Source organism: Bombus huntii, chromosome 11 (assembly GCF_024542735.1).
Source record: "Bombus huntii isolate Logan2020A chromosome 11, iyBomHunt1.1, whole genome shotgun sequence".
Taxonomy (NCBI): Eukaryota; Metazoa; Arthropoda; class Insecta; order Hymenoptera; family Apidae; genus Bombus; species Bombus huntii.
The window spans coordinates 3,760,069-3,780,505 of record NC_066248.1 but is presented as its reverse complement, the minus strand read 5'-3'; the positions used below and the strand labels follow the sequence as shown (position 1 = coordinate 3,780,505).

Below are 20,437 nucleotides of genomic sequence, written 5' to 3'. Positions count from 1 at the left end.
CGTTAAAAATCTTTTCTCTTTTCTTTAAGTTATTACTATTTATATTAATAATTTCTATTCAATCTTCATATTCATTTTTTTTCCATTTTTCTCTTTTTTTTTTTGTGTTTAAGTTTTGTTACTTTGATTTGTACATTCTCCCGAGCGTGCGAACGGGCTTTTGACACGTTCTCTCCAAATCTCTCTATCCCTTTCCTTTCTCTTCCTACGTGGCGTTTGAGAAGTGCTATGCTGAGGAATCGTCCGGAAAATTAACTTTCATCTCCGTGTTATCGCGATGCTTGTTGTGGTGTGCTTTCTCCTTTTCAATGTTTCATCAAGTTGTTGCGTGTATATGATTTTTGCATTTATCGTGTTCGCGCGGTATATTACCATAAATTCTCTCGAATTCTCGTTACTTGTCATTTCTTTTTTCATCGTCGAAACAGAGTGCAAGTACTGTGGACGAGCAACGAAGTTAAACAATGTCGTCTTTTTCACTTTCTACGCTACTGAATCCTCAAGTTTCTCGTTTTTGTTGTCGTTACGGTAGCTTTCTTCCTTCGTCTTGTCGTGGAAATTTCGTTTTTCGAAAATTAGCGCAACGAAAAAATGAATCAAAGATCGATGAACGAGTTAAAGGTGTAAAAATTCACGTGCGGGGCAGATTGTGCGGATCACGAACATTCGTTCTTGTTCTCTTCTGTTCTTTTTTTTTTCTTTTTCTTGTATTCGTACTTTTTCTCTTTCTTTTTTTTTACTTTTTTTATTTTTTTTTTTTATTTTTTTTACAAAGAGATATTCCGAAAAGGGGTTGGGGGCGATGGATTTTGTTGTTGCCGCCAAGTGTCTTCTCTCGCGCCGCGCAACAACGAAATTCTGTGAAAAGAGCGATAGTAACTCTTACTAGCGTCGTGCTTCTCTATACATTTTGCGTTTCTGTCGTTTTTTTTTTTCTGGCACGCTTTTCGCGTGCGATCGACCGTGGAAAAATACGTGAAAAATTTGGATTCGTTGTTTTGGCCGAAAAAATCAATGAATTCCGAACGTGTTCCCTCGATGTGTATCGTCGTTTCAGGAAAAAGGAGTGTCAAGTGATTTCGAATTGGCGTAAATGATTTTTTTTGGTCGGTAAAGCGAATCTTTCCGTTTAATTTGACGTTGTTGCCGATGATTACGAAACCGTTGCGTATCTTCGTTTTGTCGCGTGTTGCATCTTCCCTTTGTTCTATGGATTTCTATCTGGCGGATTTACGTTTATCGTTTATCGTTCTATGGTTTCGTGGTTATTCTATAAAACGATGTCTGTTCCGTTATTCTCTTACTGCTGTGTGCATATTCATTTTAGTCTCTTGGCACTTTCCTCGTTTTTCTTTCCGTTCTTTCTATTCTTTTTTTTCTTCTTTTTTTTTTTATTCTTCTTCGTTTTAATCCTCTTTTATTCTTACTTTACAAAACGTTAATCACTCTCGTCTCTTTAAATATTTACGTTTCATAAATAAGTACGGAAGCGAAGGCCTGCGGGCGAGGAAGCATTTCCAGGAAGCGACAACGACGAAAATCGCGTCACATAAAACTGCGAGCCCGATCGCCTTTGTCGCTCGCCGTTGAAACGACGTTCGCTTGCCGAGCGGACCTTGCGCCGCCGTTCTCTCCAAATATATTAAATATATTATACAATTTACCCGACTAAAGTTTCCTTTATCCCCCCCTCCCCTGATGAGCTACAGACGCGCACAGCGCAAAAAGCTGCGCGCCGTGCCCTTTTAAACCTTGCTTTATCTTATCTCTTCCATCTCTTTTACGCCCATCTCTCTTTCTTCTTCTTCTTTTTTTTTTCTCTTTCTTTTAAATCTTTAAGTTACATATTCTTTTACGAAAAACACTCCGCTTCGCTTCTTCTACACCACCTTCCACCTTATAATCTCCTTATAACTCTATTTAAAAAACATTTCAGACTTTCTTCGTCGCACTTCGCTTTTTTATTTTTATTAATATCGTTAAAATTCATTAAGTTATTAAAAACGTCTAACAAAAAAATTGAAAAAGAAAGATTCACTTAGATCTCCCCAACAAGGTATCAAAAATAAACTTATTACTCTTAGATTCATTTCGCTTTTTTTCACGTTGCTATCTCGCTTCTCTCATCACGTAGTTCTTCCCTTTCTATCCGCTTTGTCTCTTTTTCCTTTTCCACTCAAATCCGGCGTCGTTAACTCTTTTTTCCTTCTGTCCTCGCTCGAGTTCGCTTCTTTCGTTATACCGCCCTCCTTTTCTCTCTCTCTCTCTCTCTCTTCCTCTCCCTCTCTCTCCCTCCCTCTCTCTCTCTCTCTCTCTCTATCTCTCTGCATCGTCGTGTCTTCTTTCTCATTTTCTTTCCTTATGCTTTTAATCCTTCCGGCGCTACTCCTCCTCCTCTTCGAGATGCAGCGAAAAAGAAAAAGCCAAGAGAGCGGAGAGCATTGGCGCACCGAGCTTCCACCGCTCGCGTTCGTCTCTTTATTTTTTCCTCTGCATACCTTCTCTCCATCGTTCAATTTTCCATTATCCGCCGATAGTAGTAGTATTGCTACGCACACTCAACAGAAGTTCGTTTCTCTGTAATCCGTTTGCCTTCTCACCCGATAAACAAAAATCCTAACACGCGATATAACAATTCCCTTCCATTCAACGTACACGTTTTCTCTTTCGTAAAACTGGATTCCCTCCTACCTACCTTAAACTCGTGTATTTTTGTACTAAACGCATACCAAATGCCATGAGGTGAACCGACGGTCGACGACCCTGTCTTCCGATCAATTCCGTGAACCGGAAGGGATTACCGTCTTCGTCGCTATGCGCGAATGCCGGCCACCAGGTTCAACGTACTAATTGAGCATCGATCACGCGCCACGAAATTTCAAGGAAATCTGGCTAACGCTAGGTGATTTACAATCTCTGCCGGTAGCGAAACTTTCTGTTATCGATAGGAGAAATTAAAACGTACGAAACGATGACAGGGTTCCTATAATAGAATCAAAATGAAACTTGGATGGCGGAGAGATTCAACGAACTTGCGAATACTCTTCTCGTGGCACGCGATGATGCGTCTGTCAGTCCGTTAATTTATCTTCTCTCCTTTTTTTTTCTTTTTTCTTTTTTTTTTTCTTTTTTTATCCTCTGTCACGTTTATAAATCACTGAAACGGATCTAGCCCGTCGAACAGTTCCTCGAGTCTCTTTCGATAAATTAGTGCAAATTCACTTCACCGTTTTAAATAGTCCTGAAACGTTTAGCTTTCTTTTCACCGTGTTTTTCATCTTTCATCTACCTCTTCAACTCTCCCTCCCACTCTCCGTTTTTTCCCATAAAATCTCTTACACGATCGATCTTCCCGTTTCGAGCGAAAACGTTTCCTGCCCGTACGATGCATGTGCGAACCATCGTATCCTTCAACTTGTTAGACTCATGCCTTCTTTTTTTTTTTTTTGCTTCTGCTTTCATAAATCAAAACTTAAGACTTTTAGGAGTTACGCGCAATCGGTCACGAATATTCTTCGTTAATGGAAAACGTTATCTTTCCATCGCGTCCACCTATCGTCTCTTCAACGTTAAAAACACTCGATCTTTGAACTCTTCTCGAATTTTGTATTATCTCTTTCGCTGATGATATACAAGCAATTGCCGCAGAAAGAATCGTAAGAATTATCGTGATCGATAGTACGCGCCGTGCCGGAAACGCGATATCGCTGCGAGTTTCTAACGCTTTTTATTAAATTTTTTAACGTATTCGTAATAGTATTTGCTATCCTAATAGTGATACGACTATATAATATATATATATCTATATATATATATAATTAAAACAAGAGAAAAATAGAGAAAAAAAAAGAAATAATTACAGAATTTACAAAGATCGTTGAGGACCGGAATTTCCTAAAAATTCGCAGACGTACCATCTTCGTTTATTCGACGACTCGCTGGCGATATCCACGCTCGCATCACGAGGCGAAGAGCGACATCAAATACATAATCACGATGCCTTTTTCTCGTCAAATATCACTCTTCCACCTCCAGCACTTTTCCCACTTTTCCCCTTTCTGCGGTTCTTTTCTCTCGATTATCCTAATCTATCTTCCTTGTATTTCTTTGCCATATAAGCCTAACCAGTAATTAATTACTTATCAATTAATAGTAGTATTCAACACACGCACACTCACACATTATTACATTCATTTATAAAGTAAAAATCCCTGAAAAGGTTTCATAGTTAGTAGCAACCGTCTTATCATTTTGCTCTTCTTTCGGTCTCTGAAACTTCTTACATTTGTCCTCTCCTCGAAAGCGATCGATTCTCGCTTTCTCGTGCGTACCAACGGTCGCTTTTTCATTCTCCCTTCCTCTCTCTTTGCGGAACATCCTTCTCGTAGCACGAAACAACGTCCGTTCCATGTACAACGTCGAACAATTCCTCGGTATTCATCCTCTCGTTTATACTCTTTTCTTGCAAGCGTCTTTGCTTCGTAGTTGACTCAGTTTCTTCATTCCGATCACTTTTGCAAAAAAGCGACTCGACGACGAAGGATGTTGTTCTCGTCGGTATCTCCTTCCATTTGCTGTTTTCGACGCCAATAACCACTCGTCGATTCCCAGCAGACGCGACCCGTCTACGTTGTGTCTTTCGCCCCTCCCGCTGCTCTTCTTGACTCTTGCAAGGAACTTGAGGCGAGTAGAGCGTTCAACGCGCCATACGCATGTCACGCATTTTCACTTCACTAATACGCAAAAACTCGTAATCGCTTCTTTGGTATTACAGGCGCGAGAGGGGCGGGGATGAGGGAATCTGCCATGAAAACTTTCCGGCTTACGTCTAACCGTAGAACGAGTCACGTTTCGTTCACATTTTCTTCGATAATTAAGTCTCGTTAATTAATGTCTCTCTGTGTTGTGATATAAAAAAAACTGTACCTAGAGTAGTTCTTTTCTTTTCTTTAAAAAAAAAAAAAAAAAAAAAAAAAAAAACCGCTTTCCTGTATAGTGTACTTAGTAGAAGTAAGTAGATAGTTAATAGCAGTAGTAATAGTACTAGTAATAATAGTAGTTGTAGTAGTAACATGTATAACGTAATTGTGTAATCGTTACTTAACTTCTCTGTATATTATTATAACTTTAATATTATGTAGACTTCTTTTTTTAGATTAGTTGGTTTTTATCCTTTCTCTCGTTTCACTTTTCATTATCATATTAAATCTTTAACGGTAATGAATGAGGTAATAAGGTTGTGTATGCTTTTTTTCTTATCATCGTATCCTATTTCATCGACGAGGTGGTTTCGTTAACGTTGCGTAATCGATTCGTTCGAGTGCCACTCGTCGCTTCAACTTCTGAATTAAGCAAACTCGCAACGAAACGTGCTGTAACGCGCGTAGAAGAAGTGAGCGAACAATCTGTATATCTCTTCGACGGACGAATCGATTATAACTTATCATCCCCGCTTCGAATGGGCAGGAAGCAAATTTTTCGTCTCACTTCGTCTCGCATGATGCGTATTCGTTGGCTAACGTGCACACTTCCGTCTGATTCAACGCGGTGCTCTGCATCGCTTTCGTTTCACAGAGCTGTGTATCCTGAGCCACGAGGCTCGTTGTTGAACACGACGTAGGCCGAGTGTCACGATCGATGGCAATCGGTCAACAATAACGTAATTTACCATTCGTTCTGTTGCAAAAATCTGTCTAAAAAATAAAACGCTCTATATCTATTGCGTTCTCGGTGACGCGCGACAAAATGTACTTACGACAAATGAACTCGCGTACAAGACCAACTACGGTATAAAAGGGAGCTGGGGGAGGAAACAAGACAAGAACAGCCATCGATCATGTCACATCTTACCGTTCCGAATCAAACCTATATATTATGATTTTAAATATTATTCGATCCTATTGCATGTGTGTGTGTGTGCGCGCGCGCGCGCGGGTACTGTACGTGACATTTTGAACCGATAGCTTTCGCGAAGTACCGTTCGTATCATGCACATCGAAGGATACATAGCCCGCGAGAAGGAGGTCGCACGTAGCCTTTTACGAGAGAATGTCAAAGCGACGAAGGCCACCCCGGCGATTCAAACGGATTTTCTGAGGCGTTGGTCGGCGTCATGTAAGTTTCAGTGACGTTACTGATTTTGTGATTGCTGTTGATTAGAAGGCGAAGTACTAGATTGTTGTTGAGCTGAGTGCTGCGACGCTGTGCCACCTTGTTGGGACGTGGCACTGCCATCTCTTCGAGTACGAGAACCACCTTCTTGGCTGCTACCACGACCAGCGCGTGAGCCTGCGACACCTGCTCCAGGTGCACCAGATGACTGTAGAACCATAGCGCGAATTCTTCTCTGTGCCGACTGTGAATCAGAGAACAAGCAAAAATATAAATCGATATATTTTATTTGTCGGGTTTTAACGATCGTAAAACGTTGAAGTATTTTTAACGGTAACGCGCGTAATACCTGAACAGAGAAGAAAGGGCCAATTATTTGGACGGTTGCTTCTTCATCGGCAGAAGGAGATGTGGATTGTTGTTCCGATAACTTTATGATACTTCCGGTTACACGTTGCAATTCTCTAACGTTTTGTCCACCTTTGCCAATGATTCGGCCAACTTGAGTACTTGGTACGAGAATCTCGATTGTCAATCGGACGTCCTCGGTTCCGCCCACGAATCCTTCCTCGCGCATTTTCTCGAAAATTAAGTATTGAGCCTAAAAGCGAATATTATTGGTGTCGTATAATCGTTACAGGAGAACCATACGAATAACATTTACTTGAACAGAAAAAAAAGGAATGTCGAAGGTTGTAACGGGACCAACTGTACATGCATAGTGCAACATGTCATTGGTACGGGTAACCCTTCATATTTTAATTTCCCTGTTCTTTCAAGACGATGCATAGAAAAACCGCATCTTCTCAAACGAGACCAGGTTTAATCGAGTACTAGCCGTTTCTACACGTTTATCGACGATAAAAACCAGTTAGAAACAATTGTCAAGATATTGGGATTCGAACACGGAACCCTTACGTTTGCAAACCAACCTGTTACTTACTAAGCCACGAAGTAACTACACGCTATCTAACCGATTATTTAGTTCCTTCTTTACATTCGTTAAATCTATGTAAAACTTGTGCTTCTCTTTACGTAGAATATCTTACATATATATATATATATATTTTTTTCTTATACATATATTATAAAATTTATACCTATCATTATCTTTATATAATTCAAAACGTTATGACAATCGAAATTTTAGCGATACGTCGATTTCTAGATCTTTCATCTGCCAGTAACGTGCACTTCTCCACTCTTTAAGCCCAAGCCTCGACTTTTAGCGTTAAAAATCATTAGATTTTACTTGATAAGGAATTAAACGTATTACTATCATCTGCGCAAAAACTTACTTTCCACTGTGATTCTGGTGATCCGACGATAGTTACTTTTCTGTCATTTTGTTGTTCTACAGGCTTGTCCTGCTCGATTGGCGCGATTTTCACACTGGCGCCAGAGAATCTGATAATGTTTCTGATGTGTGAACCCTTGCTTCCTATGATTGCCCCTACACTCGTATTCGGAATGTAGAGGAACGCAGTTTCTTGCGTATCTCCTATTGGAATACCTTGCTGCGTAGGCAAACTGGTTTGATAAGGATATGGGGCTGGTCCGGTGCCATACAAGCCCGGACCACGTGAGCTGTATCCCATACCAGCAGTGGACATCATAGCCATTGGATGTAAACCAGGAAACATCAAGCTTTGAGGCTGTAACGATCATGTGATTTCGTTATTACACAAGCTCGATCGTAACTTGGCATAATATTTGAAACGATTCGTTCGCTATGATTTCGCGTAACTCCTAACACTTACAGCCATTGCTTGCAAGTCATTTTCGTAGCTTTGGCGTAATTTGCTGGAAATCATAGATTCAGCTTTGCTCATGTTATCGATGCTGCCTTTCACCGTGATAATGCGCTCGAGATTGAAGTTGTTGATGTCATTGATACTGCTTACGGTGATCTTCGTATCTGTATCCTGCATGATTTTCTTAATGGTGGTACCACCCTTTCCGATAATTCGTCCAATCAAATTGTTGTGCGCAAGAATCCTCAATGAGATCTCGCTGTTGACAAACGGTTACGGCGCGTTAATAAACACACGTGCATCCATTATACGGACGCGTATAGCAAATTTCATACGTAACATCGTTTGCAAAATAATTTCGGAAACGGATAGCGTTTCAAGCTTCTTACCCTTTACTCAAACCGTAAGCCTCTTGCTGCGTCACCTCCATAATTTTCTTGCAAGCATTCGTACAATTCTCTGGGTTACCGTAGATGGTAATAGCTTTTTCAGCAGCACCGAGGCTGTCCTTACGGTGAACATCGACTCGCGCGCGCGTCATCTGAGTGATCTGACGTATGGTAGAGCCCTGGCGACCGATTATGGCTCCCACCATTTCTGATTGTACAAGAATACGGAGCGGGAAGTCTGCCTGCCGTCCGGAGCCCGAAACCCCGGAATAAGCTACGCCGCTGCGCTGGCTGCGGCCTCTACGTCGGTTCTCCACCGTAGACATTTCCACTTTTAGCGGGCTACCCTCGTACTCGTGACCATTTAACTGGTTCACAGCCCTGTAAAACGGCGAAAAGACGATCGTCAGACCGCAACAATTACGATTAAGCATGTCGACTATGAAAAATGCCTATGGACCGGATGATACGTGGGTTTATCTCCGCGGCAAACAATGTCGAAACTTACTGCTGTGCTTGTTCTTGCGTCTCATAGCTGATGAGGACGGTTTGTAAATTAGGATCGCGCGAGGACAATTTCTCCACAGACTGCACTTGACCGCAGTTCGAGAACAGTGCCTCTATATCTTCTATTCTGATCTGAGCTGGCAAGTTGTTTACGATAACCTTGGATCCGGCACCGCTGTAAAAAAAAGAAATTCATAAACGTCAATTAGCGAACGTTACACCTGGTCTCGTTACGTTAAGGGTCGATCGTGAGGATGGCGCGTGTACGATTCGTGTAGACAAGAAGGAGAGAGAAACTTGTTTTTCATTTACGCTCGTATTAAAATTATCGCGGTTAAAACGCTTGGGAATCGATGTAATTTTACTAACTCGTGCGAGCAAAGAGTTCTTGAATAAAAAACGAGACCTAGTTCGCAGGCTAGTACATTTAAAAGCGAGAAGCAAATCGATCGTTAAAGTTAAACGGTTGTTTTTCTAGTTAAAAAAAAAAATGCAAAAAGCAGGAAAATCATCGATCGTCAATAATTTCTTGAAACGAGAATATATGGTTGGTCGTGCACAACGTATGTAAGTATAACGTAGCATTTGGGTCAAGAATTTCTCGGTATCGGCTTGAGATCGTCAAAGAGGACGGTGCCTGCTAAACAAAAATCAACTCGAGGAGGAAAAAGCATACGGCGAGTCAACACGAACGTACTCGGACGGTTACCAATCGAAATTGCAAGGCCGGTTCGTTACAACAGCTTCTTCGAACTTTCTTACCGCATTTGAGTAAACATTTCGTAAAAGTCGAGAAAATATCGTTACAATATAAAAAACATCGATACAGCGTAAAAGAATAAAACGTTAGAAATTCGTCACGAATGGAACAACACCAACGCGTTACAATTTCCATGATAGTTTCTACGAAGAAGAATTAAAAATACCAGGATCGCTGATCGCTAGTTACGCGAAAATCGCTATTATATCGTGTTATTGCGATTATCTGTAAGTTCAGTTTCGGTTTTGTTTTGCGTTTGTAAATACGATACGATCGCTAATTACGTAAAATAAAGAAACTAATTACGCGAAATAAAGAGAGCGAACAGCGATGATATCGTTGAAAAAAGTTCGATAGTGAAAAGTTTATCGCGCGCAATAGCTAGAAATTTACTCGCAACGAGGGGCCGTTCGATTCGCGACGATACACGGTGATCTATAAATTAACGCGAGTCTACCATATCCCAGAGGCTCGACGATGTTCTCGCCAAGAGCGTCATCGGCAAAGATCGCATATGCGCGGATGCCGCTGTTGACATTTTCTCTTTCTTTCTTTCGTTCGACATCTCCAGGTCGAATTTATCCTCCTCCTCGGCCCTTGCGAGGGAGACGGCGCAACATGAAAGGCATCGCGAATCAAAAACAAACTCCACCCGTACCCTATCTAAATACCAAATGCGCCTTCGATTCGTCTGTGCGTCTCTCTTCGAACATAATTCGCCGCAAAATTGGCAATGTGAAACAGCCCGTAGTAATTTCGTTTCGCGTTCATTACGTCGGTATATTCCTACGGTTCCTCTTTTCGCGGATATACTCGCGTCCACGTTAATCGAATTTCAAGGGGTGAAGAATCGCGAAATTGGACGCAGCCACGGCACTGGGCGCGACGCAACATGAATGAACCAAATGGCAAGTAAGAAGAGGACGCGGAACGTGAAGAAGGAAAAGGAGGGTGAAACGGCTGAGACTCTCACTTTCGTACGTATCGATTTTTCAGCTCACCGACCCACTCAGCGTCAGGGCTTTCGACTAACCTTGAAGAAAACGTACCGACCGACCTAGCTTGTGCTCGGCCAATTATTACGGCCCGATGAGGACGCGGATAATCGCGTATTCGGTCGGTTCCATCGAAAAAGTAAAACAATCGCCGTCTTTTTTCTCACGGAAGCAGTGCACGTGGGCATTAAACGCGCGTATAGGCGTGCTGCATCGCGGGGCGAAAAGATCGTCGTGAAATTCAAATTTTTCCCGCTGCTAATTACTCTCCCATTCCGCGGACAATTTGCAAAGATAACGGATATTACTTAATCATATAGTTACGCGTCGGCTCGTGCTCGCGATAATATCGCGTCTTGTACCCGTCCTGTTCGCGTCTGAACGAAACTAACGACGAGCGAAAATTCTACCGTCGAAGAAGGTCGAGGGGCAACCGAGATATCCGATATAAATACGCGTGAAAATACGGAATACCGCGGGGCGGTGGTTGGCGCCAATCGAAAGGATCGTCGGACGACGATTCCGGAGATAGGCGTAAAATCTTGCACGACGAATAAAACGGTCGAACGGCGGTACGGCACAAAAGGTGAGAGGGCGACGCGCGTGTTACGTGTGTGTGATGGAACTAATTCCAAACCCCCGGAAAACCTTAACCGAACAACTACCGTGGAGCACAACGCGTTCCTGGGTGGCCGATAGAGACTCCTCTCTCTGTCCATCGTCGGGGGCTGCAGGTTCGAGGCTCGTCGAACCGAACTCTTGGACGTGCACGTGCTCGCGCCTGTAGAGAGACAACACGTTCGACCGAGAAAAGTCGATATTATGTCTCTGTTCGTACACAGAAGGTTCGTTTGCACGCGTGTATCGGTACGGGTTACGGGGCTACAGTGAGAACCGTGCAAAGGGTGGAGGACGGCAGTTTGGTGGCAGGATGGAATCGCGGGGGTGGCAGCGAGGGTGAGAGCGGAGGCAGGCCTTTGTTTCGTGTGCTTTTGGGGATTTTCGGCGGCACCCGGTGTGGTGTGAGGTATATATGCAGGAGTGCGCAAGGGAACGTTGATATCGTCGGTTTCGTCTGGCACGCGGGTCCGTCTCCTCCACCGGCACGAACCCCCCACCCCCACCAACCTATCTCCACGAGGAACCAGCTAGAGCAGTAACCCACCAACGCACACCAACATCGCCAACCACCACCACGTCACCTCCAACCTCAACCCTTTTTGCGCCTCTTTCCCTCGCTACCCTTCCTGACCACCGGCCTGCTCTGTCTCTCCTATTCTCCCCCGTCCTGCACACCCGCCGACGCATCACCCTTGCCGGATCTTGCACGCACGTGTAACTCGCGATTTCGTCCGTTCACCTTTAACGAAAGGCGGTATTTTCGTACACCCACCACAGCGACGGAGGAAGCGAAAGAGACACGCGGCAAGAGCACAAGAGCAAACCGATAGATAGAGAAGGGAAGACGGGGAGAGAGTGAGAGAGAGAGAGAGCCTTTTCCGAGCCCGAGGCACATACCGACAGGGATGGACGCGCGACGACCGCAGACCACGGGTCACCCCCGTGGAAGAGCTTTTGATCTCGCCTAAGACACGTTTTTTCGGACTCTCTTTTTCTTCTCTACTTTGCTCCTTTTTTTTTCGTTTAACGAGCCAATGGACTCGGACGGCCGCTTCTGGAGGAAGCGACGGTCGGAAGCGGGTCGCGGGAGGGATGGAGGTCGGGGAAACAGAGGGAGGGGGCAGTTGACGAAAAGTTCGAGGGTCGTAATGCGGTGCAGTTAATTGTGAAGGGAATTGGGACTCGTTACGCGCCGCTAGTCGCGTAAAAATGGAGCACATTTACGCAGGGGTAATTAGCGCGCGAGCCACGCGTGTGGCGATTTTTTTCTTGCTTTTTAGAGATGCACCGGGAATTACGCCGTGTAATCATCCCCTGTGAGTTTTATGGTCCCGTTGCTCGTATTTATACGTTTTACCGGACCGTACTTGCAATCTACGAAGTAGTAGCGCGTTTGTCGCTTTTAATCGCGTTTTACCGTCCACATGGTGCGCGTGATTTTTTCGCCAGCGTTCGTCTCTTATTAACTCGTCTAAGTCGTTGCCGTAGCCGCTGTTGTCTTTCCCACGTTAACATCACAGGTCTACACAAGTTGAAAGATAACGCCAGGTAAAACGTTCGTCCTACGACCAGATCCAATCGAAACGCACGCTTCCGTTCCATCGATTTGACAAAACGGTACTTGCACTTGCGAAACATCTGCACACGCTATTTTCGCGCTAAAACGCGTACGATCGACGAATAAATATTAGCCGAAAAAGAAACTGGGCGACAGAGTGGCGCTCGATGGAACGTGTACGGTCCTGGCCGGAGAAGCGTCGACGTCGTTGACTGAACCGGCGGGGCGCACGGCGCCAAAATCGATTTTGAAAAGGGAAAGTGGCATGTACGTGCCAGCAGCGTGGCTTTACATATACAGTATGCGCACGATTCGCGACAAAAACGTGTAGGAGGTAAAACTGCAGCCGCGCCGAATAAAGGTTGCAGCACACACCGCGTACGTTGCAGATGCGCGCGGCAGCCAACACACGTACACTACGCGTCCGCGACACACAGGTAACGCGCGTGCAACGCGACTCGAGCGCGCAGATACGCCACACAGCCAACATTTACATATACACGCGCGAGGTCTGGTTGATGCCTCTTTTTTCTGGCCACGAGTACCTCTTTCCCATTCATGTGTGAGCGTTAGAAGGGAAGTTGGCGTCTCAATTCGGTGTAACGTGCATGTACCTGTACGGGTGCGTGGCACGTGTACTCCGCTTGCCTGTTACGCGTGCGTGTGCATGCCACGCACGTGTATACGATGTGCTGGGCTCTGTGAATGGGCGCCACATGATGACAATTTCGGTGATTTTTCCCGGTGTTCGAGCCGGAAGCGACGCGCTCGCCCGATGGAGCTTCGTCGGACTCACTTTCCACGGATTTGATAAATCGAATATAACCGAAGACAGCGAAGCGGTTATTAAATTGTTAATTTTCACCGATTGAACCGCTTGATGGGACAGACAACCATTTGACCACGTACTACAGAGATAGACGGAGGAACGTTTAAAGGATAAAAGATATGGAAAGAGAAGAGAAGGGATATTAGAAGACAGCCGAATTTTGTATCCGACCGTAATTTAAATATATCAAGTTTCGAGAAAAAGAAGATTCGCGTGTAATAAGTTGATACTTTGACGGATTAGCTCACGGATGGCTTAACTTTTGTGGGTTAACGCTCCAGCACGAGTTATTTTTAACCGTTTTACGTGTATCAATGAGATCCAATAGATATCGGCCATAATGTAGCAGATAAGACGAATATTCGACAGCACCGGTAGAGAAAGATTCACTATGCTTCTGAAAGTTTTTCAGCGTCGAGACGTACGAAGCGAACCAAGTAGATAACGCGTTCTATTGAAAAGCGATACGCGACCGATGCGTTTCGTTGTCGACGAAAAAGATAAGATTCCCGCGGAAGCTTGTTAATATTGACACACCTTGGGTGTGAACGTTCATGCACCGCGTTCGGTATCTCCCGATCCATGATAAATACATATTACCTAGCACTCGTTAACGTTCGAAATAGAGTAGCGTAAGATCATTCTGGCACCGTTGTTTAATATCGCTGCTATCCGCAATACGCTATCTACGATACTCGCTACTGAAATGGACTCCGACATGGGTTGTACGAGATATTCAAACACGCGACCAGTATTGTGCGCGATAAAAATTTATACCTAGTCACGGCATAATTTTCCAGATAACAATTTTTTTTTAATTATCGCCACACGCGATTGCTAGTGCAGTTACTACGATAAGAAACAATATATCGATATTTTAAATATTCCGCTTATCGACGATAGCCAACGTTACAACGCAGATTAACGTTCGGATGAAATATTCAAGACGGTTCGTAGGCGAGAGAAGATTCGAATCGACGAGTATAAACAAATTCTGGCATTTAAAAAAGGATGTAAGAGGCAAAGGGTAGGCGTACTTATAGCTCGGTGGATAAGCGCCGTTCAAACACCGTTTTCCTTCTATTTCGGTCTTCTGCATCGAGCGCAAATTATTGAAAGCAGCCTCGATACCTTATCGATACAGCGACCGTATAATACGAGCGAGTACCTCGAAGAGTCACAACGCGATACGATAGCGACGTTTCAAGTGCGTGGCGGTCCGGTTGCGAATCGCAGGTTTCAACGATGCGGTGGCCGCGTGCAACCGTAGCAACCGACTAGCCGAGAAAGCTTAGTGCCACATTGTTTGGCGCCTGTAAAACCGTCGTCGAATCGAGGTCGCGATCGTCGCCACTGCAACCAAGGGTCAACGAGTTAGAGGAAAAAGACGGCCACGACGATAACACGTTCCTGAACGACGGAAAAACTGTTCGATAAAAACTACTGGCCGAGTTATCGGCCGGAAACGGTGTAATCGGTACGGTTACACGATAGTTGTAAATTTCAGCCTGTTACACGTTCGCCAGAACACTTATCTACTCTTCCGTGGGTTTCGGGAAGGTGTACGCGTATCATGAGAGTCGGAACAGCTGTAACGCGCGTTCGCCGTTTCCAACCACGTTATATTCGTTATACTAGCGCGACGAGAGAAGAAATGGAAGCGACGTCACCGATCGACCTATGCGTCTAATACGAAACGCAACGTGGTCGTGGCGCGCATATCGAAAGTTATGACTCACGGCTCTCTGGATCCACGAACTCTGCCTTCGTGACAGAGTCGGTGTTCGCGTCCATTGACAACGACGCGTCGCGTACAAAGACGATGATGCTACACCTTCCTATTCCCGTAACTAAACCACACCGCTTATACGGTTTACGGCGTGTTCCGGTTATGCCTTCGAATTATCCCATTTAATCCAATGCCCACGTAAAGAGTAAAACAGATTACGCGTTATAAATGGACGATGCGATCTAGATTTGCGAGTAGCGCCGCGTCGACTATAGCGCGCCCGTTTATATAGCGTTCCAGTAGTTTTCTCTATAATAGCAGAATCGTTTATATCAGCCAGAGCTTTCAACGCGACCCGAGCAACTTTTTTCTGTTCTCGCCACGCATACAGATCGAACTAGTTAGATTGCAGCGTTCGTGCGTGTACCTATCTACCTATGCGCATCAATAATGCAACAATCCTCGATGAACGTTAAAGATCGTGCAGAAATTACGTTCGATGCTTCGTGATTATACGATCGGACCGAGTGATTTTCAGCGTACTGTTATGAACGGTACAATTTCATGAAAAGTTCAGCCTCCGATCTGCCGGAGCAAGAACTCGTCGTCCCAATTTTCATGATTACACTCGCGCTTCTCGTTCGATCGTAACGAAGTATACTATAGAGAGCTCGTGTTGCTCTATTTAAATCTTTGCGTGGAATGTTGCCGTGTTAATACAAACTGGACTGTGTCCGATCGAACGATGGTTTCGAGAAAAATGACTTTCGATATTCAACGATCGGCCATCGAATTCCTATTACGTCGACGATGTAAACCGTTGTGTCTTCGGTTTCGACGCGGATATACGGTTTTCTTACTCAATGTATATATAGATAATTTGTGTACCGTCTGCAAGCGATGACTCGATTCAAGCGAAAGTCGCAGATACGCCCATTTGAGTTTTACGCGGCTGAAATTCTGCTCGCCGCTTTGCCTTCTACCACCCGTTCCGAACCATTCGGATTTTTACTGCTTTGTACCATATGCTTTCCAGTAATTTTCCAATCTCTCCAGTGTCGTATTCGACTAGTCGTTACGCGCGTATCGTATCGCGTTGGCAACTAAGTTCTTTTCGTGGTCAATAGCATCTAATGACAAAATCCGCGATCGCTTAGTTGCTACCCCCGTAAGAAACGCGCCGTCTCGAACGCGAAACGCGTTCGGTGGACACTTGGAGTATTATCGGTAACATTCGTGATTCGTCTAAACGTTTCTATCTATGAAGAATCCGTGCTTAACGCGCAAAGATTATGAGGAAGAAACGGCAAAGAAGATGGACAATTAAGAGGACGTAGGAACATTTTCTGTATGAATATGACCCAACTCCGACCTGACTCGATTAGACCGATTACGTGCTTGCAACGTACGTTGACTTTGTTCGAAAGACGTCGAAAGTCTTGCTTTAAATCACGTAATATCATTAACCACGGCGTTGCAAGTTCGATCGACGATAACTTACTCGTAAACTTTGCTCGTTTAACGAAGATGTTGCAGCATCGCTGACAGCCCAGCGAGCCTTTCTCAAATGCAAACTTGATATTTTTTTCAACTCCACCTTCAACTATACCTGCGGATCGATGAAAAATAATATGGTGCCCTGAGAGGAAGAGGAAGTTTGGCAAGAGGAAGAGAGCATGGCGAGCGAAAGAATTTCACGCGCGGAGAAAATTTCGCGTATACCGAGGCAGAGAAATCCGTGGATGTTGCACAACTGACATAGAAATTCGCAAGCGCGATGGAGAGAGAGGGAGAGAAAGAGAGAGCGCGCGAAACGATTGAAACGGGCCAGGAGGAATTAAACAAAAACGAATCGACGGTTCGAGTATTATGCGGCAGAATTTCAATTGACTTTGTCCCGGTTAATGCCGGAATCCCTATTCCGGCACGCGGTTGTCGCTATTATAGCGACTGGCCTCGATATACAAACTGCTAAACGGTCATTTTATTTTTAACTTTACATTCAAGTTCCGCGCGGCCACCGACTGAAACAAAAGGAGGCTTTTATTTGAACTCAATAATATCGAGTTGTCACGAAGGTTGGACTCGAGTTAGCGCACGCTAATACCCCGCCCGTTCCGTTCAGTCATAACCTCGTTACATTCGAACTCTTTAAACACCTGTCCAAGCTCGATGGACGCGTCGCTAATTGTAAGTACCATTGTTCCACCTTTCGTCGTTTTTCATTTTCCCCTTTCGTTAAATATTTACTAGGCTTTCCTACGAATTGCGATCGTTCCAGGCGGTCGACTCGTTAACATTTTTCATTCGACGTCGTTGACCGATTCGACGATCGCTATTGGGGCGCGTATCGCGCTTGTAAACATCGTGGAAGCGGGGCAGAAAAACGAGTGGACGCAACGTAATACGCCGGTGTGCACAGGGTGAGCGCCACACGATGATTAAATAGCGGCGCGATCTTGTAACGCGATACGTTCGGATATTTTTGTATTCGAAAAGTTATTACACTCGATAAAAGCCAAGGGGATTCGTTAACGCCACCGGGGTTTCATCGGCGCGGACTCTTTCTCTCTCTCGAGATGCCGGGCGTTTCGGGCAATGCCAGCGATTTCATAGCTGGGCGAGAAAATAATCCTTGGAAGATAGCGGAGAAAGGGAAAAGAAACGGAAAGATCGTGGAGAGAAGAGGAACGAGGCTGCTGGAGCGCGATCTCCGGATCAACGCTTTCCGTGTTTATGATCGGGAAAGATCATTGAGTGGCGCACGCTCGAAAGACAACTTTTGCGATTCACGATCACGCGTCACACGGTGCCCGGAGAAACGTAGAAGGCGATAGAGACGCGAGCGAGAGAAAACCGGCCTATATACGTGAATTCCTTCTCGGGAGAAAAAAGGGGGCCAGGGGGGTGTAACCTCGACTCGCACACACTGGCTGCCCGCGAAAGACGAAGTTAGGTATCGATAAATTGTCCAGAGCATCAATTACAATCGTATACAATTACGAGCGCTACCTTTCACCGAGCGCGAAAGCGCAAGAGCGCAACCGGCCAGGCACACGTGGCGCTCTTAACGGCGTCGACAACCGCGCGCGCGCTCGGGAACGCGACAACGATTTCCGGCCGGTTCGTGGAAGAAGAAGACGATAAAAAAGGACAAAGAACCATACGCGGCGGGAAGGGGTTCGCGCCAGTCACAAGACGAGGAACATGAGGAGAGGAGAAGAAGTACGAGAAACGAAGAGAGAAAGAGAGAGAGAGAGAGAGAGAGAGAGAGAGAGAGGAGGGAGGGAATAGAAGGAACTGGAAGTTAGAGAGAAGAAGCACAGAGAAAAGGATAGGAAAGGTGCGATGAGTCAACGCGCGGGAACGGCGACGAATCATCGTCAATTTCACCGCGGAGCTATGCAGACCGGCGACCACTGACGTAATCATAGCACGGAGGCACCATTGGCCCTTTTATCGTGGCGTTGTTACCAGAACGATCTGCTTTTCTGCAATGCAAAAGAAGGGGAGGAATAACGATCCTCGGGGGGATTTCCCACATACGCAACGAGTCACTGCCACTTCCAGGTAGCCACTGATAATTTCCTCTTTGCATATCCGCCGACGTTCTACGAGCGTATGTCAATGTCTTCGTTTCTTGGAAGAAAGCCGGCTCTCCGTCGCTTCCTGGCTCTTTCTTTGTCGCGTTCACGATCACGGTTATCGATTTCAACACGACTAAAATTATCGTCCAATTCGGTTCGGTCAGCGTGCACACGGACGTTGAATGTTTAACGATACAATGATCGAAGGTGAAACGGTGGCCATAGATGAAACGAACGTCGAATCGGGATCCTCTTCCGGTCATTTAGATTAATCTCGAATCCCGATGCTCTCCGTTTTAAAACGATTCCTTCGTAAACGATCGCGTTTCATAGACGAGCACCAAATCCAATCGTATTATCGTCGAGAGTAATCGCGATATAATTTAAACGACGTTCTATCTTACGAATGACACGCCTATGTATTTAGATATTTATTGGAAATAAACGTAGAACCGATAGAATGCATCGTGGAAACGTTACGATAGTACAGTGAATTTTTGCAGGAGCGATTATCGCGTCTCGTGTTACGAGGTGAAGCATAACTGCGAGTTACACCGGGAGGCGAAGGCGCGCGCGCGAGCGCGCGTTTCGACGCAGCTAGAAGGCGTGCGTATAATAAAATTTGGGCTGGTCGAATTCATTCAACCGCCGCTTCAATAATTCTGAACGAAACAAGGCGAACCGGCGGTTAAAAGAGACGCTAATACGGACATTGAAAAGCCGACAGTCGAAAAAGGGAGGAGAGAGTAGGCGGGAGAAGCGCGGTAGTGGAAGAGCAGAGGACACGCACGTCGCCGTCGCGACGCTCTCTTTTCTTCGTTCGGTCCAGCGCTAAGCCGACAGAGAAGTTTATTCTAGGACGACGAAATTCACAATAACGATCCGAGAGGAGAGACGCGGCCGCAGACGGGCTCGAGATATTTCTGCGCGACGAATTAGCAAGTTGGTCTGCAACTTACATGTACCAGCCGTCGGAGAACGCGACCGAGAGACGAGAAGGAGGAGGAGGAGGAGGAGGAGGAGGAGGAGGAGGAGGAGGAGGAGGAGGAAGGTTCGATGTGAGCGTGGAAAATGCGAAACAAACGGGCGAATATGAGGCGAGCCGGTGACTCGAGCGAGAAAAGGACGAATCGAGAGAAACCGAGGACGCGCGAACGACGTCCAAGGAAACCGCCAAGAGGAAAAGCTCGTGGAAAACGATAACGGGAGGAGGAAATCTCGATCGAGAGGAAGAAAACGGAGATACCGTAGATCGCGCGATAACGAGTCGAGCGACGATCTATTCTATCGTTGATCTCGGTGGATCGATTCTCGAAGAGTTGCGTGTATTCGTGTGATATTCGCCTAGGATGCGTAATGACACGCCGACGACCGTAACTGCATCGATTTCTCTCGAGATTATGTCGTGGATCGTTCGAAAGCGACAGCTACCAAAGAACGCGAAGTACGAAATTGTCGAGTTGCCTTGCAGCTAAAGGCGCAGCAGCAATCGCGTTCCGTGCTCGTTCCGGCCGCTTTGCCTTGGTGACAGGTTTTCCTTGGATCGCGTAATAGTTTTCAAGACGATCGCGCGCCGGAGTACGTTTATCGAGCGATA

At 45.3% G+C, this 20,437-nt stretch overlaps 1 protein-coding gene across 2 annotated transcripts in view; it reads right to left on the bottom strand.

The window, feature by feature from the left end:
• Nucleotides 1–717: 717 nt before the first annotated feature.
• Nucleotides 718–20,437, bottom strand: part of LOC126870908 (insulin-like growth factor 2 mRNA-binding protein 1) — a 44,410-nt gene continuing 24,690 nt past the window's right edge. For both annotated transcript variants that reach the window (XM_050629098.1, XM_050629099.1), the window contains exons 2-7: nt 8,763–8,936; nt 8,255–8,635; nt 7,872–8,124; nt 7,410–7,766; nt 6,461–6,712; nt 718–6,355 (exon numbers count right to left, since the gene is read on the bottom strand). In XM_050629098.1, coding sequence (XP_050485055.1) covers nt 6,131–6,355; nt 6,461–6,712; nt 7,410–7,766; nt 7,872–8,124; nt 8,255–8,635; nt 8,763–8,936 — 1,642 coding nt within the window. In that variant the 3' untranslated portion in view covers nt 718–6,130. The remainder of the gene's footprint in view (nt 6,356–6,460; nt 6,713–7,409; nt 7,767–7,871; nt 8,125–8,254; nt 8,636–8,762; nt 8,937–20,437) is intronic.